Here is a 27,496-nt window from a genome sequence, read left to right as displayed (position 1 = left end):
AACGGTGTGAACACAAATTACCAGAAGACAAATTGACAGGCATATCACATCTACTTAACAAAACAGTAATGGCCCTCCCCACTGGGGCCTAGGACTTCCCTGGCCTGGCTTTGCCTTGTTTCACTGTTCAAGACTCTGAAGAGCCCCATACTCGGGAGACCCTTCCTCAAGCCTCCGGATTGTGACCACCCAAAAATCACAAGAAACCATACCTGGATGCAATCAGCAGAGGTTTATTAGGGGAGGAGCCGGCGGTCAAAAACGACATGCTCTTTAGCTCCAAGAGCAGGGTTTTTGGCCACATGTGGTGGGATAAAGGGTCTTTTATAGCATGGGGTGGGGGGAGGAAGGCATTTTCGCGCGCTTACACATGATTGGTTGTTTTACAAATTTTGAACATAGCACTGGGAAGACCAAGGGAGGGGTAACCAAGAACAGTGGAACATTTCAGAGAATCTAGCCCAAACGATCTAGAGTCACTTTTTCCGGCTATAGGGCTATGGCCCCACCTAGGTGATAACATCTTTATCTGTAGTCAGGAATGCCTTCCTGCCTTGGGTGAGGCTTGGGGAATGTAATCCAGCAAGTGTCCTTCACCTGGAATGTGAAGGCCTGAAATCTTATTTTCAGTCCCGAGTTCTGTAAGGCGGAAAAATCTACACATATTTCATAAAATGGCCTTTATAAATTTTCACTCTACATCCCCACCTCTTCCAATTTGGTTATGTTTTTAATCATAAAAACTCAATTATTAATAAGTCTATTTTCAACCCCACTTTTTCCGATTTGGATCTTTAGAAAAGTTTAAACTCCAGTGTCATAATTACCATTTTCTTGACCCAAAGTCCTATATTGGTGGCACAATACAAAAAGCTGAACAGCATTTATCCTTTCTCTAACAAAAGTTACTAATCTATTTAAAATGTAGGGGCCTATGGTTAAAAGCAAAAGTAAAATCACAAGGGGTTCAGCAAGGGAGGATTGAACCAACTCTCGAATCAACATTGCTGTGCCTCTCTATCTTGTGTAACCTTTCTCTGAATTTACTCTCTGGTCACTCTTGAATGGTCTACATAATAGTAACATTTTTTCTTAGAGCAGCACACAGACTTTCTCCTTTAAGAAACAGCAAGTCTAGTAACAACTTAACTTTGTTACTGACTGTTCTAGGGCTCTCAAATCCACATCAGTGGCAGCTCTCAGCTGATGAAAATAATGAGGTGTCTGTATCAATGTAGTTACACCTGTCTCTATACCTATGGCCACTCCTAGTCACAATGTAACAGCTAGAGTCAAGGAAAATAGGCTCTCTGCAGAATCATCTAGGGTGTATCTCAAACTCAGTTCAAGAGTACCTGCGGGATCTAGCTGGACAAGTACACAATAATCTTTGACTGCAAGCTCACCATTTATCAATCTTAGGAACTAAGTATCTGTTAGCAGGGCTTCTTGGGCCCTATTCTATTGACTAGGGGTTTCAAAACATTTCCTTTTCTTTGTAGAAAAGGCAACTTGAGTTACATTTGACACTTATTTGAATTTAACTTTTAACAAAATAGAAACTTTGGTCATAGTTCTATAAAAACCTTTTGAAGAGTTATTTCTGATTACAACAAGAACAATAAAGTAAACATTCTTATGTCTAACATAAGAGCACAAGTCTTCACCACTTCTTTAATTTTATCTTGTCAGAACTCTCATCTTTGAACCAAATCTTAATGAAAGTCTCATACAAATAATGAAATTGTCTCAAACAGTAATGGCTAAAAAATTTATCAAAACTGAAGGAGATATATATATATTCCTGACTCATATATATATATATATATATATTTCTGACTCAGGGCAGCCTATAACTTTTAAGCTGTAATTTTAGAAAAAAGCACTCCTTTACTTATAAAACTGGGAAAAATCATTATCAACTTCCTTATTACAGAAGCTAAAAAACTACTGGCCCCCTTTTTTTTTTCTACTTTCTGCTGGTGCCCTTCTCCTAGCCACAGAGCAGGGCGAATTATCAGTTTTTCTTGTGTAAATCAAGACTGCCTCACAAGTAAGTTTTAAACTAAATTAAGTAAGCAGTTTTAACCAGTTCTTGTCTCTCTTTTTTTTTAAAAAAAAAAAATAATAATTAACTCTCAGGTGAACAATCTTGCTGCGGCTGTTTGTCTAGCTGTCCTGGCTCCACTGCCAGGTTTTTTTCTTTTTTCTTTTATCACCTGGGTTCTCATCTATCTTCATAGGCGGCAGGTGGAAAACCGCCATTTGTTGCACTAGTGACCTCAAGGTACCCAGTACAGCCAGGAATACCAAACTAGGTAGCTGTTGCACGCTGTTGCTGTGCTGGGGAACCACGAGTTGTAGCCCGCCAAGTGGGGGCTGGGTGAGCGGGCTGGGTGAGGGCACCCTCCATGTGCTGTTACCTGAAGCATACCCTACATGCGGTAGGCGGGCTGTAGGAACACGAACCGCGAGCACGAACCGAGGTAGCTGCCCCTTATTAAAGGACCTGCCCGCCTTTCTGCAGTTGTATTCTTGTACCGGCGGCTTCATTTCTCTCTCTGCCGGCAATCATGTTACCTATTTTTAACTCAAGATGTTTAACACAGTAGATTAACAGCTAACACACAGATGATTTGCCAAGAAAAGACACACACATATAAAAAAACAACACAAATAACTCACCCCTCTCACGTGTAGTACATAAAACACAGATAGCTCACCCCTGCCACGGGTGGCACAAATAACACTTAACTACATTTGGTCACGACCCCAGATGGAGAAGGATTCCACGTCTTCTCCCAAGTAGGAGCGCTCAGTCTCTTGAAACCTGACAGTCAGATCCCCTGACCTTCTGGAAGGCCTCTCACCTTCCCCCTGAAATCCAACGGTCAGATCCCCTGACCTTCTGGAAGTCCTCTCGCCTTCCAAGTAAGACTCCAATAACCAGACAACGCGGTCAGTCTTCACAGATTCAGATTTAACAGATTCAGACAACTTGGTCAGCCTATGCTGGACCAAGTCTAACAGATTTCTAACATACCAGCAATGAACAACCCAAAAATAGACACACTGCCATGAGAGCACAACTACCACGGTGGCCATTTCTGACCTTCTCTCTCTAGTTTTCATTGTTAACACACAAAAAGACTAACAAAAAAACCCGTCTCAATCGCCAGTGCCAGCCAAGAGGGATTCCACGTCCTCTCCGGCACCTAGATGCAAACCTGTGCCAGCCTAGAGGGATTCCACGTCCTCCCCGGCACCTAGATGAACCCCCAAACGTCTCTGGGGGTGCAGCAGCTAGTGACTCTCCAGCACGTCTGCTAATCACTCATTTGTCTCCTCTCGAAACAAAAATGGTTTACTGCCCCTCACGAGACAGAAACAGCTGCCAGTCCAAACCGAAGTGCACTTTTCAGAAACCAAATAATTCAGACAGACGGGCACAAACAACTTAGAAACCAAATAACTTAAACAAACCTAGACAAAACAGCACACGATTTAGGCAACCCTAGCACACGAGAAATCAGACGATTTAGGCAAACCCGCACATGAAAAACCAGAAATCAGTACATGAAAAACCAGGCAATTTATACAAAAGGTCAACAACAACCAGACAGAAAAAAACCGCGGTGTCCCTTTACCTCCCAGCGTGGTTCTTGGATTAAGGTGGTCGCATATCCAGGACGAGCCCCCAAATGAAGAGCCCCATACTCGGGAGACCCTTCCTCAAGCCTCCGGATTGTGACCACCCAAAAATCACAAGAAACCATACCTGGATGCAATCAGCAGAGGTTTATTAGGGGAGGAGCCGGCGGTCAAAAACGACATGCTCTTTAGCTCCAAGAGCAGGGTTTTTGGCCACATGTGGTGGGATAAAGGGTCTTTTATAGCATGGGGTGGGGGGAGGAAGGCATTTTCGCGCGCTTACACATGATTGGTTGTTTTACAAATTTTGAACATAGCACTGGGAAGACCAAGGGAGGGGTAACCAAGAACAGTGGAACATTTCAGAGAATCTAGCCCAAACGATCTAGAGTCACTTTTTCCGGCTATAGGGCTATGGCCCCACCTAGGTGATAACATCTTTATCTGTAGTCAGGAATGCCTTCCTGCCTTGGGTGAGGCTTGGGGAATGTAATCCAGCAAGTGTCCTTCACCTGGAATGTGAAGGCCTGAAATCTTATTTTCAGTCCCGAGTTCTGTAAGGCGGAAAAATCTACACATATTTCATAAAATGGCCTTTATAATTTTTCACTCTACAACTCAAGTTCCCTTAAATCCGAGCAGAACACCACTGACTGCATCCTAACCATGCTCTATCACACTGTCAGACACATCTTTCCTGGCGTATGGCAGTACAGCAGCTAGGGTCCATAACAAGCAGGACTGCTGGTGACCACCCTCCCCCAGCTGCATGCCCAGCACCTTCTGTTACTGCAGATGCCATCCAACAGGGAGGGAGGGAGCCATCAGCTCAGTCCCAGCTTGACTTCCTGCAACCAAAACATGCGGTCTCTTCAACAGTGATCCTAGCATAAAAGCAATAACTGCAGCAATAACTTTAATGGTTTATGGGACTTCAGGGGGCCTCCATGGCTAAAACTTGTAGAGAGATTAACTAACCCTTGACATTGGGATTTCTGTCTAAATGTATGGGTTTTGAGACTGCCTCTTCCACCCACATGGGATGCTTTCGTTCAAACTCTAGCTTCCCTTTTTGCAGTTCTTTCACCTGCTTTCCAAATCTGTAGTCCATTCTAGTGTTAGCGTTATAGAACAGAAAACCTTCACAGAGTGTGGACAGGACCCTGGAAGGCCACTGGTCTGCTCTGAGCAAGTGTCTGTTGGTCTTACATGGCTAAAAGTCCAGGGCAGCCTGCACAGATCTCCCCTTGTTTCATCACAAGAACAATGAGTGACAGACACTACCCCTATCTAGCCTTCTGAATCCAGTCTTTTCCCATGATGCATTCTGCTTCCTATGCTGAGTGCCATTGTTCTTGTAGGGCTACCGTGCCTCCCCTTCAGTCCTACTGGTCTTGTTGGGACTGGCTTATGTTGCTTACGTAGCCTAGCCCACCGTGACAGGCACTGTGCTGGCCCTGGATCTGACAGGCTCCAGCCCAACTTGGTGGCTCTTGCCTTTCCTCTAGCCCACACCTAGCTTGTGAAAGAGCCCTGATCTGGATGGACAGTCTCCAGGCCCACACTCATGTACACTTACTTTTGGGGAAGAAATGTCTACCACATACTTGCAAAGGACACTTGTTCACCCAGGCAAGCTGCAGTGATTCCAATGGAGTAGCCCCTCTCTCCCAGTAATCCCTTTCTGAGTTTATAATCTTGGGAGGGGCTTTAAAAACTTTGTGAGTTCCTTCACTTCATAAGTCTTCTGAGTTGTGAGAGCTCATTGAATGTTATAACCGCTCTCCCCTCTAGGAAAAGGAAAAGCTACACACAGGTAGGCTCAAGCTACTAATGCCATTTATGTACTGTGTGAAGTTGGACGAGGTACTTAACCTGTCTGAGCTTTGTTCTCTTTACCCAATAAAATTGATGTTACATTCAAGTGAAAGGGCAAGCACTTATAGCCTCAGGTACTTGGGAGGCCGAAACAGAAAGACAGCTTAAAATCAAAAGTTCAAAGCCAGCCTGGGCAACATGGTCAGAGTTTGGAGAAAATGGGAACAGAGGAGGAAAGGAAGAGAAATGCATGGGAAGTTAGAGAGAAGGATGGATAGCTAAGAGCATTGCTGGTCCTCCAGAGGACCTCAGTTCGGTTCCCAGCATCCACATGGCAATCCACAACCACCTGTAACTCTAATTACAGAGGATCTGATGCCCTCTTTTGACCTCCACGGGCACCAGGTATGCGTGTGGTGTACACACATCCATGCAGGTAAAACACTTGTACACACAAAATGAAATACACTTAAGACAGAAGATGATGTCTATATAAAGCATACAATAATGTTTCACTGCTACAAAGCATTACGTGCCCACCCTGCTATAACTGCTTCAACTTGAATTACTATCTCTAAAGAAAAACACAAGGCTGTCTGAATGTGTCTACAGCAAGCCATGCGGATGTGTGTCCTATGAGAGTGTGAGCTAACCACAGATGGAGAGATACTGACAAACGTTATCCTCTAACGCTCCCAGTGAACACTCTAGAGTGTGGAAGAAAAAAAAAAAAAACCAAAGCAAGTCCACGAGAGGAAACTTTTAAAAGAGGAATCAGTTCCTCAGTACAAGGAATTCAATTTCTAGACAGGGAGACAACTGGCAAGTCGGGGCTCAACCACAGCAGAGTGATCGGGGTCTGCGAAAGGTGGCAGATGCTAATAAAAGTGCTAATATTTGTCAAGGCCAGGTTAACTCGAGTAGAAGATAATGCACACTTTATAAGACGTTTCAAAGAATACGGTTTAGCACATTTAAAAAGTAAGAATGGCCGAGCAGTAGTGACGCACGCCTTCAGTCCCAGTGCCTGAGAGATAGATAGAGGAGGCAGAGGCAGAGGCAGAGGCAGAGGCAGAGGCAGAGGCAGAGGCAGAGGCAGAGGCAGAGGCAGAGGCAGAGGCAGAGGCAGAGGCAGAGGCAGAGGCAGAGGCAGAGGCAGAGGCAGAGGCAGAGGCAGAGGCAGAGGCAGAGGCAGAGGCAGAGGCAGAGGCAGAGGCAGAGGCAGAGGCAGAGGCAGAGGCAGGCAAATATCTGAGTTTGAGGCCAGCCTGAGTAAATTCCAGGACGGCTATACAGAGAAACCCTGTCTAGGAAAGGAAAGGAAAAGAAAGGGAAGGAAAGGAAAAGGGGAAAAGGGAAAAGGAAAAAGACGCAACAGATTTGTATGTCATATAAAGTATCATTTGGACTCCTACTGTCCTTTGTTTTAAAGAAATTAAATATAATTGCATCTACCCCTTCCCTTTTCTCCTGGGGGCCCTGCCCACATTTCCTCTTTTAGGCCCTCTCAAATCTGGGATCTTTTTTCTTAATTATTTATGTATATCACATATGCATATGTATGTATACATGCATAAATATATGAATCCCACCTGCTGAGTCTGTTTAGTGTTGCTTTTATAGACCTGATTTCAGGGCTGACCACATTGGTTGGTTGGAACCCCTGCTTACCCCCACACAAGCTGAGAAAACCCATCTGCTCATCTTCTCCCCAATTGTACTGGCTGGTTTTGTGTGTCAACTTGACACAAGCTGGAGTTATCACAGAGAAAGGAGCCTCCCTTGAGGAAATGCCCCCATGAGATCCAGTTGTAAGGCATTTTCTCAATTAGTGATGGGGGGGGGGGGGACTTGTAGGTGGTGCCATCCCAGGGCTGGTGGTCCCGGGTTCTATAAGAAAGCAAACTGAGCAAGTCAGGAGAAGCAATGTAGTAAGCAACACCTCTCCATGGTCTCTGCATCAGTTCCTGCCTCCAGGTTCCTGCCCTGTGTGAGTTCCTGGCCTGACTTTCTTTGGTGATGAACAGCAATGTGGAAGTGTAAGCTGAATAAATCCTTTCCTCCCCAACTTGCTTCTTGGTTATGATATTTGTGCAGGAATAGAAACCCTGACTAAGACAGCAGCCCTGCCCACACAGAGAAAACCCCAGGCCAGCATGTCATCACTCCTTGTCTCTGCCTTTCTGGCAACCCACCCAAGCATACCTGCCCAGGGGCTTAGGTTTTTACCATTTTTGTGCACAACCATAGCTCCCCGCTTACACGTCATCATCCCCCTGCCAAGACTTATAAAACGATGTTGCTTTAGCCCAGGCTTGGAACTCCACTGATGTCCTCCTGTGAGATCAGTGAACTCACCCGAAGAGCTGCCTCTCGATAAACCTGCTTTTATACTCTTGATTTAGCTTGAATGGGCTTATTGCATCGGTGGAGAAACTCATTACATAAGGTATTGGATAACAAATTAGAGGATTCATCTGTGGGGAAGACTAATTCCCTTTCTTTCCAGTTGTAAGTTGCCTGTAGTTCTCTGTCTAGGGTGGAGTCCCATGAGGTCTCCCCTTGTCACATTAGGTTAGCATGTTTACTGGTATTGTAATTGTCTGTGTCTTATGTAAGTAGCCTTATCATTGCAGCATCCTGAGTATAGCGTCCCTGCCATTTCTAGGAGACACCATTGTAAGCAGACTTCCCATTCCTCTGGACTTTATGATCTGTCCACTGTTCTTCCCTGAGCTTTAGATGCAGGACTTGTGTTGTGGGTATTTCTATTGTGGCTGGGCACTCCAGGATCAGCTCTTCTCTGTACTCTGACCAACTATAGTTTTATGCAATGGTCTCTGTTGCAAAGAAAGCGTCTTTGATGAGTGGAGGGGGGGGCAGAGCTACATTTATCAGGAAACCACACCCTCCCAACTTTTAAGCTCTTGTTTTTTGCCCAGCACAAACTGGGTCCTGTTGGCACGGTCCTGTCGGCACGTCCCTGAAGTCAGCCAGTGCCAGCCTGTGCAAGTTCTGCCTTCACGGCAAAGCCAGGCATTTCTTACTTCCTCCATACCAGCCCAGGCAACCACTCATTTTGTACTTGCACTGCTTCTGGGGCCCCTGCTCCTCTCCACAGGCCAGTGTCCACTCAGCAATAGAATTATAAAACGTATAAAACACACACACACACACACACACACACACACACACACACTCTTTAATACATATTACATTGATAAATCAACATGTGTTCCTTCAGCCTGTTGATAAAAAGACTCTGGAAACATGCAGGATGGGCCCAGGGGGATCCTTTGTCTCTTTCCCAAAGAAACCCTGTTCCAGCTCAGGCTGGCCCACTTGGCTGTATAATGGGGAGAAGGAAAAACAGCAAGCAGCTAAGGTTATTAAAAACATCGTGTCCTTGAGAGCAGCTACAAAGGAAACCTTTTCCCGAGGAGGTTATTGTTGCTTATTTCAGGATATAAAAATGCCTGCTGTGGGGCCAGGAGGCCGGAAGCACATCCACAAAATCTCCCAGGTGATTCCAAGCCCATCCAAGTCTAGAATGAAGTTTAAACACCAAGGAAAATTATTACCTTGAGTGCATTTGTGTTCTCTCTCTCTCTCTTTCTCTCTCTCTCTCTCTCTCTCTCTCTCTCTCTCTCTCTCTCTGTGTGTGTGTTCATGACTAAGATGTATAGGGAGCCAAGGTCCACAACTTGGTCCAACTACAGAATTCGTGCTGCCCATCACTGTGCTTTCAGCCTTCTGGGGATGCGGGCTAGGCCCCCAGGGGCACACCTCTAACGGGACCACAGTGCTCAGCTGCAAACACTCTTCATTTATGGCTATGTAGAACAGATCCTATACACAGGTTTGCTGGCTGAGGTGACCTGTGAATGGATTCATGAATTCAAGGAGACACCATTATAGAAGCTTTTAGGGTACAAAAAACTGAGTTTCAGGCACCTATCCTAAGATGCCAATGAAGAGGGCAGGAAGGGAGGGAGGGAAGGATGGATGGAGGGAGGGAAGGAGAAAATAAAAATAATGAAAAGCAAAGGGAGACTAAGTCAATGGAGTCACACTGGGAAGAGGAACAGATAAAGGAGTCCAGTGATACCCCCTCCCCCCGAAGTCCATCTTTGAGGGTCCTGACCTGACGTTTAGTTTTAAATAGAAGGAACAATTAAGTATCTTCAGCCCAGCACTGTCCTATTGTCCCGAACCCTTCTCTAAGAGTCCTGTGAGCCCTCTCCTACTGTCCCATAGCCATTTCCCTTAATAGGGATCATCTCTTCTTGGCAGGAAAGAGGCTCAGTGCACATGGATGCAGCTCTCCTCCATCACCCTTCATGGTAGGGTAGGCTTTGTGGTGATGCACTTGCCTCTGAGTCCTCCATGCTTCAGTAAGCCCTATATATGCTGGGTGTGACCCTAATAAACTCATTTGTTTACCAAGCTAGACTTGAGTGGAACTCTTTCTATGGCCTACAGCAGGGCCCTGACTTGAGTACATGTGGGGCCAGGGGAGCTGTGGAGCCGTGTGGAGCAGGCCTGGAGCAAGAGGAGGATGGAGGAATGTCCAAACCCTAGAAATCCATCCTGAGATCAGTGGTAGCCAGGCTAACCTTCCTTTTCCCTTGTAAGGCCATGTCCAGCAGCACTTGAAATTCTCCTTATGTAAATGAAGCATTCCCAGCACCTTAGTCCTGGCCAATGATGTGCACTCACCCCAAAAGCCTCTACCCGTTGCCCAAAGGTTGGACTAGCCTTGTTTCCCCCTTCCCCCCAGTTAAACCAGTTTCACAGTGAACCTGGATGGGAAGGAACAGTGCAGGTCATTTGCTCACATCTCCCTGGGAAGCCTTGCAGCTCCCCTCAGGTGTCCCAGCGACAGTCCCTACATGATCCCAGCAGAAGTCAGCTCTGACCAGCTGTTCCAACAAGAAACAAACAAACAAACTCTACTTCTAAGGCAGGTGATGGCTGAGTTCATGTGGCTGGTTTTAAAGCATCTGGTGGAGCCCGAGCACAGAGCAATGCCTGGAGACTGGAGAGCTGTCCAGTTGGATGGCTGTCCATTTATGTCCTGGAGGTGTGGTGAGGTCATTTGGGAGTCACTGCCTTGGGAACACCTGGTGGAGAGTTGAGGTACCTTGGAAGGATCCTGAGATAGGGCAAGTCCCCAAACAGCGCAGGAGCCCAGGCTCTCTCCATCCCTAACAGAATAAATAAGCCTGTAGTCAAGATTTTTAGTCCATGCTGAAATAGCCTCTCTGAAAAAAGGCTCCTGTCCACTGACCTTCCCTAACCCTCCAGCAGGGATGGCCATCCAGACCGGAGCCCACCCAAATCCACCCACCCAGGAGCCCCAGGGACCTCTTCCACAAGGGTGGACTTCACTGCCCAGGACGAGAGGAAAGTGATCACAAGGTGCCTGCAGGTGTGGCCAAGCCCTAGGCCAGCTGTGACCTTCAAGTCCCTGCTCTGCTCACACTCTGTCCCACTCTGTCCCATTCCAAGTGGACAAATGTCCACTCCCCTGCCTCGGTGCCTTTCATCCTCAGTCACAGCTCTGTGATCAGGCCTCACAGCATGTCTTAAAACCTGGCAACCTATTTCTTTGAACCCACAACTCCAGCATCTATCCTTGGCCAGATGAACCTAATAAAGGCAACTAGACCTGGAGGAGGGGCTGGGGGAGTCAGGCTGGGACTATTTCTCCTAGAAAGCCATGCCCATGGGGCTAGGCTTGAACTGACTCTATGACAGGACAAAAGCGTCATTCCATCAAGAGGTGCGTGCTCTCTTTTCCTGTTATTAAGCCTGCACAAGATAATCCCCCCTACTTCTTCCTCGACTATTAAAAGGGGCCCTTTGAGACAACTGCTAGAATGTGGGGGTTCCCTGGAATACCTCTTACAAACTTCTTTTCCTTAATCCCCCAAGCACCACCAGTAGCCTTGGTTTCTCTCTTCCATTCCCCTGTTGCTGGGAATTTATATGAGTGTGTGTACACCATGTACATGCAGTAGCCCTAAGAGACCAGAAGAGGGCGTCAGATCCCCTGGAACTGGAATCACAAGCCTTTATGAACTACCATGCAGACATAAGGAATTGATCTTGGTTCTCTGTAGGAATAGCAAGTACTCTTAACTTCAGAGCTCTCGCTAGCACTTGGCTTTTTGTTTACAGACAGGGTCTTTGGTAACACATGCTAGCCAAGAACTTGACATGTCATGAAGGGCTTCCTTGAATTCCTAATCCTCCTGTCTCCACCTCCCAAGTGTTGGGACTACAGACTGTTTTCTCTGTAATCCCATGGAATTCGGAGCAACCAAGCACTCTGCCAGCTGAGCTACATCCCCAGGCCCTCTGTCTCCACCTGTGTTTCAGCTGTCAGGTGCAGTCTCTCCCTCGGGACCCCACTCCGTACCCCATACAACCCAGCTAGAAGCAGTCTGTTGATCCAGCTTTCACAGGCTTGGTCTCTTCCACCCCACTAGCCCCCAGGCCAAATTACTATTCTCAGACTTACACCCTTAGACCCTTTCTCCTTCCTGGCTGTCCCTGTTCCTGCAGAGAGAAGTGTCATGCTTGACTCTGTGCAGCTAAGAGAACAAGGAAACATTCATCACTCTGTGAGCAGGACTCTATACTGTCCAGACAGACACCAAGGCATGTTGTCAAGTTGTGAACATGAAGCATGTGTCTTGCTAGCATCTTCCTTGCCGTCAGGCGGGGACCCAAGTCACAGAGACTTGTGATCTATGTTCCACATTTCAATTTAGCCTGAAAATCTTAAAGGTCTTTCTATCGGTGAGTTCCTGGGAATTCACTGAAGCCCTGCCCCCATGAAGCCTACTTTATATCACCTGTAGATCCTGGGAACCAGGTAGGTACAGGGTGTGGCTAAGAAAGTGAGAAAATCAATTCTCTCCCCTTTCCTTGACAGTCAGAAAGTCAGGTGAGACCAGACTATGTGCACCAGGCAGCTGTGGGAACTTTGCCTCGGAGGCTAGAAAAGGAACAATGACCATGTTTGGGGTTAGGGGGTGCTTGGTAAGGATGTTACCTGGCTGGATGTAACAGGATTGTTGCCTCTGGCTTTACAGCGAGCAAGCTGGCTGGAGAAGATAAATGACTTACCTGAGACACAGTGAGGGGCCAAGCCTAAAGGCTCCTCTTCTGCCAGCCCACACAGGACTGGACTGAGATGAATGGGGTTCTGGGAATGAGCCACTGAAGAAAGGACTGCCCCATCACAGGAGGGGGGTTATGGGGGGGGCAAGTGCCTTGGGTTACGGTCTCCATGTATTACTGGCTGAGGGTTACTTGTTAGACCTGTGACTGTACTCTCTGACCAGCAGAGCCAGCTCGCTCATTAGGAGAGAGGCCACGTTCCCATCAAACATTTCTAGATGGATGTGCCGATAGGCCCTGCCTGGCAGACTTCATGAATCAAAAGTGGCTTTCAATGCCCCATAATGAATTCAGCAGAGAGCCAATGAGCTCCCTGCACACACTGAGAACTGTCTCTACTTCCCTTTCTAAAAGGATTGCTGGCGCATGTTCATCCTGTGACTGGTGTTGTGTTGTCCAGCTTTCCCTTCTTGGCACTGTGGCTAACTGCGGATGACGTTAAGAAAAGATGGCCCATGGAGCTTGGATGACACTCTGTGGCATGCCACTTTCTGTCGCCCTGGGCTTTAGTTTTACCCAACACTTGGAACTATAAAGTATAGGGATCTGGGACACAGTGACGACACAGCCCTTAAATCCAAACACACAGATGGTCACTTTCATCATACTCCTCACAGGGAGGTTCATGGTCACTTAACCAAGGGCTTAATAGGGGCAACCTGACTACGTAATACTCTACTTCCTTTTTAAAATGTAGCTCCTGGTAGAAATAGCGCATTTGGGATGGAGGGAATCATGAAAAAAAAATAATGCGTAAGACTTAACAGGGAGCCATTCTGTGGGTACCTAAGGAATAAACAGCCTCATAAGCAAAAATAACGCATTAAAACTTAACATGGAACTACTGTGGGCACCTAAGGGATAAGCAGCTGCAGTTTTAACTTGTGGCCGAGTGAGCAGGTGCAGGAAGGTGATAAGGAAAACACAGCAGAAGGGCTAAGCCTTGGGGAGGCAGGCTGGAAATGAGTGGTGAAGGGGAGGGGAGGGGAGGGGAGGGAGGGGAGGGGAGGGGAGTGGACAAAGGGGAGGGGAAGGAAGGAGGGACCCCCTCCTCTGCATGTCCTAAGAACTGCAAAGACCCAACTAGGTGTGATCACTTCTGGGGCCTGCAATATTCCAATGCTTCTCAGCTGGCATCTGGCAGCAACTAACAGCAGTAACTGCTGTCTAAGTCTCACTGCCTGGGACTGTCCAGCTATGTCCTTATGCCTAGCCAGGAAGAGGCCTGTGGTCCACTTTCATTCATGAGCATTAATGGGGCTTGGGAAGGGCGGTCTGGTCTCGCTGCAGAGGCCCTAGTGAGTTGGAAGGCTGTTCTCACTAGGGTCCTCTAACCCTACATTTCCCACCAAAGAAACAACCGTCACATAACCCACAGCAATGTCAGCTTCCCAGTCTGCCTAGCAGGCCCCAGGGGCACTTGTGTCACAGCTCAGTGCTGCACTCTTAACCAGGTAGGTGTAGAGTTGGGATACATTTCAGCATGTGGCAAAAGTGTCTTGAGAAAGGTTTTTTTTTTTTTTTTTTTTTTTTTTTTTTTTTTATCATTTGTACAAAAAAAACCATAATTTAGGTTGGGTGAGGGCATGCATAGAAAAGCTACAGCTTGTAAAACTCGAATCTGGTACATCAGTGCCAAGAGCAAAACTCCAGGCCACCCACCGAGCACAGTCCATCCTACAGCAGGAGGCGGCTGGTTCAGTGAGGGGCAGGAGGACATCAGACTCCAGAAAATGTAAACAGTGTATTGTCAACATAATTTACTACAGGTCTCTGCAGTGTATATAAAATGTCTTTGTGCAGCGGCTTACAAATAGCTTCTCCTTTTAAAAAACGAAACAACCCAACGGTTCTCTACTTCATGCATGGATAGTCTTCTTAGCCCATCTCTGTCTTCAACATGAATGCAGAGACACCATTGTTTGAAACAAATATGAAAATTTGCTACAGAAACACCCCAATGAGAGAGGCTGTGGTCATAATAGTGTCCTGGGACAATGCCTAGCACAGTGGAGATTCTCATAAATGTGACACTGGAGAGGACAGATGTCAGGAGTCTCTATTGAGTACTCTGAACTCAACTCAGAGAACCAACGCCCCAACAGACAATATGCAGTGAAGCCTTCCAGCCACTGGAGGGCGCTATCACCATTTATCTGACAACACATGTCCATAGAACCAGCCACAGAGGGTCCTGAGGGTTTTGGGTTTTTCTTTTTCTTTTTTTTTTTTTGTTTTGTTTTGGTTTTGGGTTTTTTTGTTTTGTTTTGTTTTGTTTTGCTTTTTTTGGCTTTTTTTTGTTTTATTTTCATAGAAAGCTCAGAGTTTAACCTTTGATTGCATACCCCAGCCCTGCAGAAAATAAACGCAAAAATCGGTTGTTAAAATACTGACATAGATTTCTTTGCTCCTCGCAAACGTCCTGCGGTTGCTTCACATATTTACTTGCGTTTTCTGCTGCTACAGAGCCAGTCTGAAATCTTAACTCAGGCCAGCCCTCCGGCGTCAATCTTCCCTCACTGACGGCCCAAAACTCAGGAGTCAGCAATTACCCACCAGGAGCCCACACCCATGAAACGAAGGAACAGAACAAAAGACATTCTTTCTTCGTGACTGAGCCAATTTGGTCCCTCTGATGTGTTCGTGCAGCAGAAATGAGAATCAGCAGGGCAGGCACAGGAGGGATTAAGGTGATGCTGCCTGGACACTTCTCAGAGAACAGAGGGCCAGGAGGGAGGAAGGATTGTTGGGCTGCATCTTGCCTCCCTTCCTCTGCTCAGCACACGGCCCACACCTAGCAGACCCCTTGGAAGGATCCATAACGATCTGGCCCAATGGCCTGAAAGTCCTGCAGCCTCTGTGTTGTCTGTTTATTCTCGAGACCAGACTTTGCAGAAATCACTCATTAGATTTACTTCTACAATCTTGGGCAGCTTTTTCCAAGGGGCTCTATCTTGGGACTCAGGATGCCAATTCCCCAGAGAAGGTGTGGCCGCTGAAGGGTGGGGGAAGGAGGGTTCACAAGATCAGCAGAGTGAGCAAAAGGCAAAGGGAGGACTTGCCATTGATGAGGCTCCCGGGCAGCTGAGCATCTGGCTTAACAGAGTGGAGGCAGTGGAGTTTGGATTTGTGGGCTGAAAGTTAAAAGCCACCAGTTTAACCAAACAACCTAAACACTGTCTGTCTGTCTGTCTGTCTGTCTGTCTGTCTCTGTCTCTCTAGTGTCTCTCTCACGAGAGCACACACACACACACACACACACACACGTACATACACACACATGTGCACACACGCACACTCACGCACAGGAAAGTGACAACTCCTGTTCTCAGTTGTCTGTTGAAAATAGGGGGACAACAAGAATTGCAAAGGGCTGTGCCTGGTCCTAGCCTAGGACAATATCCCTACAGCACTGAGATTTGGGGAGAGCAGTGATGGATAAGGAAGCCCTCACTGAGAAAAGGCTCACTGGAAGGAAGACAGAGGGGTAAAGTATTCCTCCAGCCTCTCAACATCAGGCTCTAAGACCCCCTCCTAGTCCTCCACTCTGCTAAGCTCAGGGTGACAGCTCAGCACGCTCCACTGGGCCTGTGCTCGAGGGCCACTTCGGCCATAACGTTCCCTCCACTCAGGGCAGCCCCTTTCCAGCCTCAATAAACATGTCCCCTTGAAAATTTGGCAAAGCACCTACAGAAGAAAGCTACCTGCTCAGGGGTAAGTCAAGAGACTGAGGTCGACAAAGTCAAGCCAACCCTCCCCCCCTCACCCCCCAATCATTGCCTTTGACAAATACAGAGGTCGGTAATGCTCAGAGCAACCCTAGGAACTGGTGCCATCTGGAGCCCTTGACCCATCCTCTAAGTTGGCTTTTTTTTTTTTTTTTTTTTTTTTTTTGGCAAGGATGGAACTGAAGCCTTTTTTGCCTCCCTGACAGACTGGCTGGCTGGACACCATCTACTCCTAATGGGGTTCTGCAGGGTTTCTTCTGCACATGTGCAGTCCTTTGAAGCAAAATTCAACGCTTTCATCTTGACTATAAAGTGGTTCCAACGACTACGGCTGAGGGAAGAGATAAGATACAAATTGGGCCCACGCTACACATATTTTTCAAGTCTTGCTAAGAAAGTAAAAAAAAAAAATGTTTGGGTGTATTTTGATCCACGGGTGGCATTTTCAAATGCGCAAAAACAAAAATGTCTTGGAAGAGATTCCTTGTTACTATGAAGGCGTCTTCCTCTTGCTTATCAGTTGTGAGAGAAACTCTTCCACAACATTATGGGATCCAAATGGAGAGGACCAAAGGGACCTAAAAGAGTACATTACACAGAACAGGAAACCCCGTAGCACCGATCTGAGAACATGAGATAGACTGGCGAGTAGATGCGGCACCTGGAGCTACGCACTAAGTTACCAAAACCAAAAACTAGGAACCTAGGACGTTGGCATCACGACACCTGGGTGTGAATAGCTAACCAGGACCACCGCCTGGAGGCGGTCATCTCCGTGACCGGAAGCCTCCAACACCTTCCAGGTCTGATTGGTTCCTGCAGGGAAACTGCAGAGTTCGGTGCCGTCGCCTGTCCAATCACAGAGCATGAAGCAACGAGGAAAAGCCCACAGGGCTCCCCTGACCCGACCCTGCCATGGGCAACGTCTGCTGGGGGGGACCGCAGCCTCCTTAGTCTATGGCTCCTGGGTGGATGCTGAGCACAGGAGGCTCCAGACAAGTCGGGGAGTAGTTGAGGTGCGGCTCCTTGATCCACAACAGGGGCACCCCGTTCTTCCCCTCTGAGTTCTTGCTGGAGTTCCGGCTTTTGAAGCGCACCAGCAGAATGGTGATGATGAGGATGCCAAAGATGGGGAAAGGGTAGAAGAAGACAAAGTAGAAGAGGGCATCGTTGGAGCAGATGAGCGACTGCAGGGTGGAACCTGGAAGGCAGCAAGAAACTGTGAGGGCGGAGCCTGGACTCTGCGCCTGCTCCCTGCTCCCCAGCGCTCACCTGCCCTGAGGAAGTTACCCCAATTAGCCCTCCTAGCCCTCCCCTGCCACCAGTGACTGGGAAATTTTGCCTTGTTTTTTCTCACAGCACCCCAACCCTCATGACTCTTAAGTTCAAATGATGCAGTGCCTCCATTCCCATGGAGATACATAACGTCTGCTGGGAGAGCCACACACTGAAGTTGACCTTACTGACTGAACATGACGGTGTCTAGGGTGGTGAAGAAGCTCACTCCCATTCCTTCTTAGCCTCCTACACGGTAAGTGGGTAGCTGACATGTCCTTCTGTGCCTAGTTCTACTTAGACTTCCAGCTCAGGGAATCTAGCACATTCCTTTCCTGCCTGCCTCAGGGAGTGGTTGTCCTTGAAAAGACACTTGCTGAACATTATCAACTCGCCTTCTTTCAAGGACCACTGACAGTGTCCAGTGTCTGTGGCTCCACAAGGTGAACTTACAGCTGGGTATGGAAGAGAATTAAACCTGGGGCCCTGACAGCAGGTCAGCGCTGCCTGCTCATGTATTAGCCCTGGTCTCTCAGTGATCCCTGTGTCCGTGAAGCTTAGCTAACTACGGATGTCTACAGTGTGGGATGTCACAGGTCACGTGAGGTCTCAACACTGTCCCTCTCATTTCTGACACTGAATGCACATTCCACTCAGTCTTTCTCCACTCTCTCTTCCGTTGTATAGTGGTACGCCATCAGAATGACGGAAAGTCAGCACACAGTTCACTCTTACAGTTTGCTAATGTTTATCAAATTACTGATGGTCAACCACTTTCGACCCATAAAAATTTCAATTTCCCTTAACATGGTAGTGAGGAGGTAGTACGGGCAAAAGGTGAGCCGAGCAGCCCGGCCCTCACACCGACGTGATGAGGTAGTGCGTTTTGACTGGAGAGAGGTTGAACACTTGAGATTTCTTCGGTGTCTGCATTCTGAGCCAATTCTACTAGAGCAAACACGGTTTTTGGCCTGATCTACTCTGCATTTTGACAGACGGCCAATCAAAAGAGACCCAGTCTCTGTTCAGAGTGAAGTTCCTCACAGGATGGAAACTGAATTCGGGACCATTCGGAGGGGATAGGTTACCCTTGTTGCCTCTGAACTCCCCCAGCTCTGTCCTCCTAGGCTGGTCCCAGTAGCCAGGCAAAATTCTACTGCAGTCAGCCCTAAGTCAGCCTCCAAAATAAAAGTGACCCAGAAACATGAGAGAAAGCATGAATAACAGGCTTTACCCCTTTTCTCCCTCCTGCGAGTCCAGAAACCCATACTAATTCACAGCAGACTGACCTGGCACACTAATGTATAACAAAGACACACACTAAGTGAGAAACTTGCACAATGAAATCTTACTGGAATGGACTCAGGCAGATCACAGGAGCCATATGGCATCTCATCACTTTAACTCCTAGCCCTGGTTTTTAGGCAAGGGTAACTGAGGGTCAGCTATGTGGGTTACTGTGTCAAATTCTACGTCTCAACCCCTGCTAACAAATGCCTATTGAAGTTAGGAAGACTGTATTAGCCCACGACCAAGCTCTGCATTCATGTTATAGACACTTCAGGGACAATGGTGACACCCCTCTTCTGTAACTAGGAAAACTCACTTGTGTCCAGAACCCGGATTCCAATGGGAGCAGACTCCTCCTCCGTCAGCCGGTACCATTCCTTCTGAGGGCTGGGCAGCCATTCCTCCACATGGCAGGAGTAGTTGCCTGTGTCCTGGGGGCTTGCCTCAAGCACTGTGAGCCGGTACAGCAGGGGCGAGAGCCTCTGGAAGCGCAGCCTGCCCTCCCAAGGGCTGCCTTCCGGACCAAAGACAGCATCAGGTCCCACACTCAGCAGGACTGTCCTCTCTGTTGGATCTTCGGAGTCCTCCTCTTCTGATACCACCTCCTCCTCCTCTTGCTCATCAATGCCAAGGCTGCCTCTTTTCCCTCCACCTTTAGTCCTTAGGGAATACCAGGCCACGGCAAAGCGGGAGTCCTGGCTTGATCGAGACAAGATGCTGCAGTCCAGTTGGAAAGCTGCCTTCTCGGTCACGGTGGCATTGGGGACCACTGTGTCCACCTGGAGGGCAGCGTCTGGGAGGGACAAGGAGCAGAGAAGGGAGAAAGAGCACATTCATTTCCTCAGAACAAACGAAACAAGATAGAAAGGTGGCTCAGCAGGTAAAAGAGCTTGCCACACTGGACTGACAGCCTGAGTTTAAGCTGTCCCAGAACCCATGTCAGTAAGCCAGACACCCTGGGTTCTCAGGAGGAAGGGGTGTGCTGGAGAAATGGCTCCAAACTTAGGAACACTTGTTGATATTGTAGAGGGCTGGCACCATTTCCAGCACCTAAATAGTGGCCTATAACCACCCTGCCAGGTGATTCTGTAACTTCTGCTGACCTCTGCAGGTACCAGGCATGTGTGCGTGCGCGCGCGCGTGTGCACACACACACACACACACACACACACACACCTCATCTACATAAAACTTAAAAATTTAAATACACCTTTAATCCCAGCACTTGGGAGGCAAAGGAAAGCATATCTCTATAAGTTCAAGGCCAGCCTGGTCTAAGAATTCCAGGACAACCAGGGCTACATAGTGAGCCCTTTTCTCACCACCACCAAAAATAAATTAAATAAGTGCATAAATAAACACAAGAGGGATGATGGGAGGGAGGAAGATGGGGGGGTGGATGTGGACTATGTACAGGGTCTCAGGCTTGGGGCCACATCCGGATCATACCGGTGGCAAGATGGCAGACACTTGCGCCCACCGTTTCCTTTCATCAGCTGTGTAGAAATTCCCTCCAGGATTCATTTCCCTTTTTAGAGAAATCAACGACTGGGGGTTTTAGGAAGACTAAGCATCAGTTTAACTGGCAGGGACCTAGCTGGTTCTCCATAAACGTCTGTCTCCTCTCAGTCCATGGGAGGTGGGGTGTTAGGGAAGTTCCCCCATGATCTACCAAATGGGTGGGAGTTGTGGCAAGTGTGTTTATCTGCCTTTCTCTGCACTTCCACAGAAAGGCAGTCTCTGGGGAAGCTTTAAAGCAGCAGCAGCAAGACAGCCAACTATATACACAGAGAACAATTGGGAGGAGAGGACCTTCTCCAGCGTGGGCAAGTACAGGTGAAAGCAATCGACGCCCCTCTCCCAAGACAGGTGGATGAATGGGACACAGCACAGCAGTGACCACGAGTCATCAAGGACAAGAGCAGCTCAAGTCAGACTCGGTGACACAGGAGGAGAACATGCAACAGTACAAGAACCATGAGAGTGACCAGGCAAAGCATTCACACCGACAGGTCACAAGTTCAATTCCACTCCCTGTCCTGTCTGCTGTGATAAGGATCAATGGTACTGTTATGCTGCAGGAGACACGGGGACTCTGCTCATCTTAGCCCTAATTATATGTTAAATGTAACAATAATTGCACCCAGTAATTATCTGCATTTGCACACTTTAGAAACAGCAATGGAGACAAGAGGAACAAAAGGCCGCATGGAAAAGTCATTAGTGCCAATGGAATTACCAGGAGAGGAGTGGAGGCTAAAGGTACTGCCTCTGTCTACTTAAACAATTGGTTCCTTTCCACTGAAAAGCCAGCGGCATAACTTCTCAACACACAGCTACTGCTTCAAGACTTCTGTCACATGAGCCACCTGCTCCGACCAGAATGCATGCTTTAAAAAGAAAATATTCTTGGGACCTAGAATAACTAATTGCAGGCTTTTATTCTAATTTAAAAAATCTAATCACCTGAGGACAAAGCCAGATGTACAATTTTCCATTCATAGGCCAAACAAGTTGAGAGAATTTAGGATACAAATGTGTAATATAAGTGTTCATATGCTTAACTGCAAATAATTTCTTAAATAAACTCATTATATTCAGGACCGTGATAGTTAAATCTCATTCTTGACTATATCTGGAATCACCTAGGAGTCACACCACTGAACATGTCAGAGAAGAATCCAGAGAAGGCCCACTTACCTGGGATGTGGGCAGCACCACCCTACGGGCAGGGGTCTTAGGCTGAACAGAAGGCTGAGAAGGAGAAAGCCACTAAGTGCCAGTGTACACATCCCTCTGCTTCTTAGTGGCTGCTGCCTCACACTCTGTCAAGTCAACCCTTCCTCCCGTAAGCTGCATGTTAGGTCTTTGGTCACTGTGGTGAGACAGTGCCTAATACAAGCATCCAGAACATTCTTAGCATAGAAACACCAAAGGCTAGGGGTCTTACCAGGTCGCATGACTGTGACGGCCGTCTGTCCAGCTGTGTCCTCAGCCCGTTTATACCACACTCCACTAGGGCTGGGCAGCCACTCCTCCACTCGGCAGCTGTAGGTCCCACTGTCCTGCACTGCCACATTCTGGATGAAGAGCCTGTACACGCCAGAAGATGGGCTCTCCAAGTGCAGCCGCCCCTTCAGGTTGTTTTTGGCAGCCTGTTCGCCATAGTGGAAGGTAGCATCTCGGCTCAGGTGGGCCACTACTTCCCGCTCTGGGTGGTTGGGCTTCCATACGAACCACTCCACCACCAGCTGGGAGGCCACGCTGGTGCGGTTCAGGACCACACACTCCAGCTGTATCTGCCGGGTCTCCAGAATAGACAGGCTCCCCTGGGCTTGGCTGAGCTTCAGGCGGCTGTCTGAACAGGGAGGAAAGAGACAGTGTGGCAAGACAGCAAGCAGTGAGCAGCATCCTAGAGGGGAGCTGAACAGGTGCCCCTGGAGTACAGCAGAGTGTCTCAGACATGTTTCTCAAATATGGCACTCTGAGTGTGATGTATCCCCAGCCATGTGGGAGCCTCGTCTTTGGCAGCAGCTGTCTCTGGTTCAGAATTCTTGGGGTCTCAGATGTTTGGAGGGAGGAAAAACATGAGCAATGAAAGACTAATGACATAGCTTCCACAGTGTGTGTCTGATGGATGACGTAGCTAACAGGAGAAGGGGTGGGCGAGGACAAAGTGCCAGCCCCTCTCCCAGCAGGGGTAAAGCCAAGGCTGAACCGAGGTCTTCAAATGCCAGGCATGCACTGTACTACTGAAGTATTACTGTGGTGATTTGAATGAGAAAGGCCCTCATAGGCTCATATATTTGAATGCTTGGTTCCCAGCTGGTGGAACTATTTGAGAAGGATTAGGAGGTACGGCCTTGCTGGAGGAGGTGTGTCACTGGGGGTAGGCTTTGGGGTTTCAAAAGTCTATACCATTCTCTCTCTGTTTGTCTCTGTGCCTCTGTCTCTCTCTCCCTCCCTACTTCCTGGGGTTTGTGGATCAGATGTAAGCTCTCAGCTACTTCTCCAGCCCCATACCTGCCTGCCTGCTGCCATGCTCCCCACCTTGATGGTCATGAATTCACCCTCTGAACCTGGAAGCAAGCCCCTAATCAAATGCTTTCTTTTATAAGTTGCCTTGGTCACAGTGTCTGTTCACAGCAGTAGAACAGTAAGTAGTACAATCACCAACCCTTTTAAAATTGTGCTTTGAGATAAGGTTAGTGAAACCTTGCCCAGGCTAGCCTTGAGCTTCTATAGCCTGGCAAGCCTTGAACTTATGATCCCCTTCCTCAGCTCTCTGAAGACCAAGGATTACAGGCCCTCACCACCAGACCTGGGCTAGGATAAACTTTTAAGTCTGACTGTATGATTAACTGGACTGTGCAGACCAGAATCACAGAAGAATTACCAAGGAAAAACAGAGTAGTATGTGTTAGCACTGTGCCTCCGAATCGCTTCCTTTTCGAGGTGGAGGGGACAATGTGACATCAGCAAAGACAAGACAGTACTGATGGGCTGGGAGAGCTAAACCGCCATGGACATGGTTTCCCTCTGTGAAAGAAGCATCATGAACCATAGCTCCTGCTGATAGCATGCCTGCGACTTCACAGAGGTCCCTGTGAACTCCTCTGGACCAGTAGATACTAACACTGTAGCCATGATACTGTTAACACACCAAAGAGCAACATCCCTGAGTGACTTGTGGGGCATGCTCGCTCTCGCTACACTCCAGTGCTGTCTGAATGTTTCATACCGCATCGACGATCACTTGCAAATAAAAAGCCAAAAACAAAATGAAGAAAGAAACCTTTTTTTCAACAGTTTGGCCAAAATATACATGTAAGATGTTAACTCTGGCACAAAGGCGGAAGGAAAAAGGCTGGAGAGTAGAGACCTTGGAGGAGGGATCAGAGAACCAAGAAGAGCATTATCCTAATGGAGACAAAGTGGGGTGGAAGGCAGAGGCTGAGCAAGCAGGAGAGCATGGGCGGGCGAGAGAGCATGGGTGGGCCAGACCATAGCCCTCAGCAACCAGAAGCCCTGAGGCAGCACAGATGGCAACCTCAGCTACTTGGGGGCTGAGGCAGGGGGATCTCAAGGTCTGGATAATGTGGTGAGTTGAGAGCAGCTTGAGGTTTATAATGTGGCCTGCTAGGCAGTCAGGACCCCGGTCACAATGACAGCCATAGGAAGTCCCTCAGAGGTGGGCCTTCTGCTCTATGCAGGAGGAACGGTTATCAGAAAATGTCACTGTGTGGCCAGGGGGAATCCTAGAACACACAGTTAATTGAAGGGAATGGTGTCCTTGCATCCAGCCTGGGTCCGGCCACATCTAGATTTCTGGGCCCAGTCCCATGGCTTTGCTGGGAGTCTGGCAAAGAAATGAAGTCTCTGTACTCACTGAAGGAGCTTCATCTACTGTAGAGATAGGCAACAAATATACCTGTGTGTGTGTGTGTGTGTGTGTGTGTGTGTGTGTGCGCACGCGCGCATGTGAGCATGTGTGTACGTGTGTATGCATATGTGCGTGTGTGTGTGTGTGCATGTGAGCGCATGTGTATGCATGTGTGTGTGTGCATGTGAGCATGTGTGTGCATGTATATGTGGTGAGTGTATAATTGTGTTTGTGTTTGAATATATAAATAACAAATGGTAGCTGATAAGTGCGTTTTAAGTATAAACATGAAAAGTGCTTCATAATTATTCACATATGAATAGGTAAATGGACAGGATGTGGGGGGTGGGGCTATGTTTTGTAAAGGCAACGGAATAACCAGTGACAGGATGTTATTGAAGTCAGAATGACATGGGAATGCCTCTCTGAGGAAGATGGAGATAATGGAGTATCTTTGCACGTTCCATGATGAAATAAGCAGGGCATAGGCCCTGTGTTGTTTTTAAAAACACCATGAATATCTGCCTAGACAGAGTAATCAGCCCTTAATAATTCTGCAGCACTAAGGTCTGTCAGATGATCCTGGGCCAGAAGGCTGAAGAACAGATGCTCCAACGTTTTGAAGTAGAGGGAGTGTCCAGGTGTTCAGAGGTCTCTATAAATTGGCTAAGGTTTAGAAGCTATGCTTTGTGCTTCCCACAATTATAGTTAACTCAGTCATTCCGGATTTCTGATGGGGTTGAAAACTTATAGCCTCATAGCCAATCCTGGCTATTTACCTTGAGAGAAAAGATTTGAGTGGATGGTCGTCAGCTGACATTCATCCTAAAGCCAGGTTCAGAACTAAATGTTTTAGTTAGGATAGATGACAGAGGTGCTGGTTAGTCAACAAAATGATGGACTGGGTATTAGGACTATCTTGTACCTCACTGGTACAAATCGGCATAATTATGCTCTAATTGTATTTTGAGAGAAAACTTTCATTTTAACAGGAAGGGTGATATGTAGGAGGAGCTAAGGTGGGAGGAGTATTGAGAGGAAGAGAAGGAGTAAGAAGAGGAGAAGAAGGAGAGGAGAAGCTAGGTGATGAAAGAGAGAAAGAGGGGGGAGAAAGGGAGGCAGATGTTCATGTATCTCCACCAGTCAAAGATAGTTGATATATCTAGGTTGGGTAGTGGGTTACACCTCTGATTGAACAATACCAAACTTATAAAGCCTATGATTAACATTTTTAAAAAATGTATAAATGCAAAAAGGAAAAGGGGGCATGGGATAGGGGTTTCCTAAGGGGGGGGAATGGGGAAAGGGGATGGCATCTGAAGTGTAAATAAAATATCTAATAAAAAATGGAAAAAAAAACCCACCATGAATTCCTTCAGCACCCAGTACTTACTAAGGATGCCATGCCAATGGCTGACAACATAAAGTCACAGCTCTGACCATGTCATGTTTATAAGTACTGCAGAAGACATGCAGATAACTACCATACTGAGTTTATAAGGGTCTCTCCCTACAAGGATACAGAAGAAATCAGAACAGGCTTCCTGGAAGTGGTGCTGTGTGAAGTCTTGGGGATGGGATGTGGACAGGAGAAATGGTAGGAGGGGCTCATCACAGGTGGAGGAGACCATGAGCAGATGGGATTGTGCTTGCTGGACCTTGGGGAAGCACAGATGGTTACAATATACACAGGACACATGAAGGAAGACGGGTGGACAGTGCAGTGAAGGCCCCCTACAAGAATTCAAAAGCCATGTTAACTTAAGAGCAGAGGGTGTGAGGGGTGCAGCCTTTCCATACTAGGAATCAAATAGCAGGTTTGTCATGCATTGTTCTGGGGGCTGGCATTCCAGGGAGAAAGCTAGCCAGGGCTGCCAATAGCAGAACTGAGGCCTGCAGTGCAGCTCAGTGTCCCGGATGTCACCTGCATTTTGGAGACCTCAGCTGCCCTCAGGAGCTCACTAAAGAAGCTCCCACAAGAGACGTGAGGACGCTCCTGAGCCTACCAGCATTAGGACTGTGGCAGGTCCAGTAGAAGGCCTGTAGGGCACCAGAGTTGACAGCCCGTGCACCTGCAATCATACCCATGGTATCTCTGGGGTAGTCTGTGTGTGCGCACGCGTGTGTGTGTGTGCATGGGGATGGGTGGCTACAGAGCTGCCCAAGCCATAGAGTTTGCAGGAAACCCACAGGCCAACAGTGGCCACATCTTTCATTCTTACCTGGCTGCTTCACAGTGACCTCTGTGCGCCCTGAAACCTCCTCAGCCAGCTTGTACCAGGCATAGTTGGGACTCAGCAGCCACTCCTCCACATGGCAGTAGTAGCTACCACTGTCGCTGACCTCAGCTCTCTGTACAGTGAGGCTGAACAGGCCCCCTGAAACATGCCTCTCGAACTGCAGCCGGCCTCGAAGACCCTCCTCTTCGGCGTAGGTTCCATACTCGAAGGCTGAGCTGTGCGTGGTTTTGAGAATGAGCTTGCCATCCGCGTCCGAGGGTTTGTGAACATACCACAGCACAGCGAAGTGCGAGTTCGGGCTGGTCTGGGACTTGACTGAGCAGTTCAGCTGAATTGGCCGGTTTTCCACCAGTGTGAGGGTTCTCTTTGATTTGCTCACCTGAAGCTTTGTCACTGTAAAGAGAAGAGGGCAACTTAGAAGGAGTGACAGAGTCTGGGCCTGTCCCAAGCCCACTTCTAGGCTGGGAGACTGGTTCTGCCCATCAGGAAGCAGAGCAGGAATGAGATCCCCCAGCCCAAACCTCCTGCAGTGTCAGCCGCCCATCTACCGGCCTGCTGTCACATCCTGTGCCCTGTCCACTCTCCCTGTGCCACTGCCCGTACCCAGCCAAGACACCAATCTGCCCAGAGCTTGACCTTGCTTAAAATGCTTAATGGCTCCCAACTGTCTGTATTGTACAATCTAAATAAAACTTCATTTGGCCAGCACAAGCCCCTCAGAGCCTGGCCCTTGCTCAACTGTCTTGACTCACCTCCTAGGACTCCCCCTCAGCTCCTCCAGCTCCCCTGACCCACACACTTTACCCTGAACCCTGGCCACCGTCCCCATTGTACTGTCTTCTCTCCCATGTCCCTGCCAGACCCTGCTTTCCACTCAATCTCTGTCTGTCTCCCATTCCCCACTTGGTGCCCTCTGACAC

The 27,496-nt window shown here is 48.0% G+C and overlaps 1 protein-coding gene and 1 long non-coding RNA gene across 4 annotated transcripts in view; both read right to left on the bottom strand.

Moving 5' to 3' along the window:
• Window positions 1-213: 213 nt before the first annotated feature.
• On the bottom strand, window positions 214-13,621 carry LOC143442080 (uncharacterized). Its single transcript, XR_013109991.1, has 2 exons — window positions 2,906-13,621; window positions 214-2,851 (listed from the first exon to the last, which is right to left on the bottom strand). It is a non-coding gene; the product is annotated as an uncharacterized LOC143442080 (long non-coding RNA).
• A 784-nt stretch (window positions 13,622-14,405) lies between these two features.
• Igsf3 (immunoglobulin superfamily member 3) overlaps window positions 14,406-27,496 on the bottom strand; it is a 90,800-nt gene continuing 77,709 nt past the window's right edge. For all 3 annotated transcript variants that reach the window (XM_076933031.1, XM_034499841.2, XM_076933032.1), the window contains 4 exons: window positions 26,559-26,969; window positions 21,904-22,311; window positions 19,270-19,746; window positions 14,406-17,589 (listed from right to left, as the gene is read on the bottom strand). In XM_076933031.1, the coding sequence (XP_076789146.1) occupies window positions 17,339-17,589; window positions 19,270-19,746; window positions 21,904-22,311; window positions 26,559-26,969 (1,547 nt within the window). In that variant the 3' untranslated portion in view covers window positions 14,406-17,338. The remainder of the gene's footprint in view (window positions 17,590-19,269; window positions 19,747-21,903; window positions 22,312-26,558; window positions 26,970-27,496) is intronic.

The sequence above is a fragment of the Arvicanthis niloticus genome, chromosome 4 (assembly GCF_011762505.2).
Source record: "Arvicanthis niloticus isolate mArvNil1 chromosome 4, mArvNil1.pat.X, whole genome shotgun sequence".
Taxonomy (NCBI): Eukaryota; Metazoa; Chordata; class Mammalia; order Rodentia; family Muridae; genus Arvicanthis; species Arvicanthis niloticus.
This window is presented reverse-complemented; position numbering and strand designations above follow the sequence as displayed.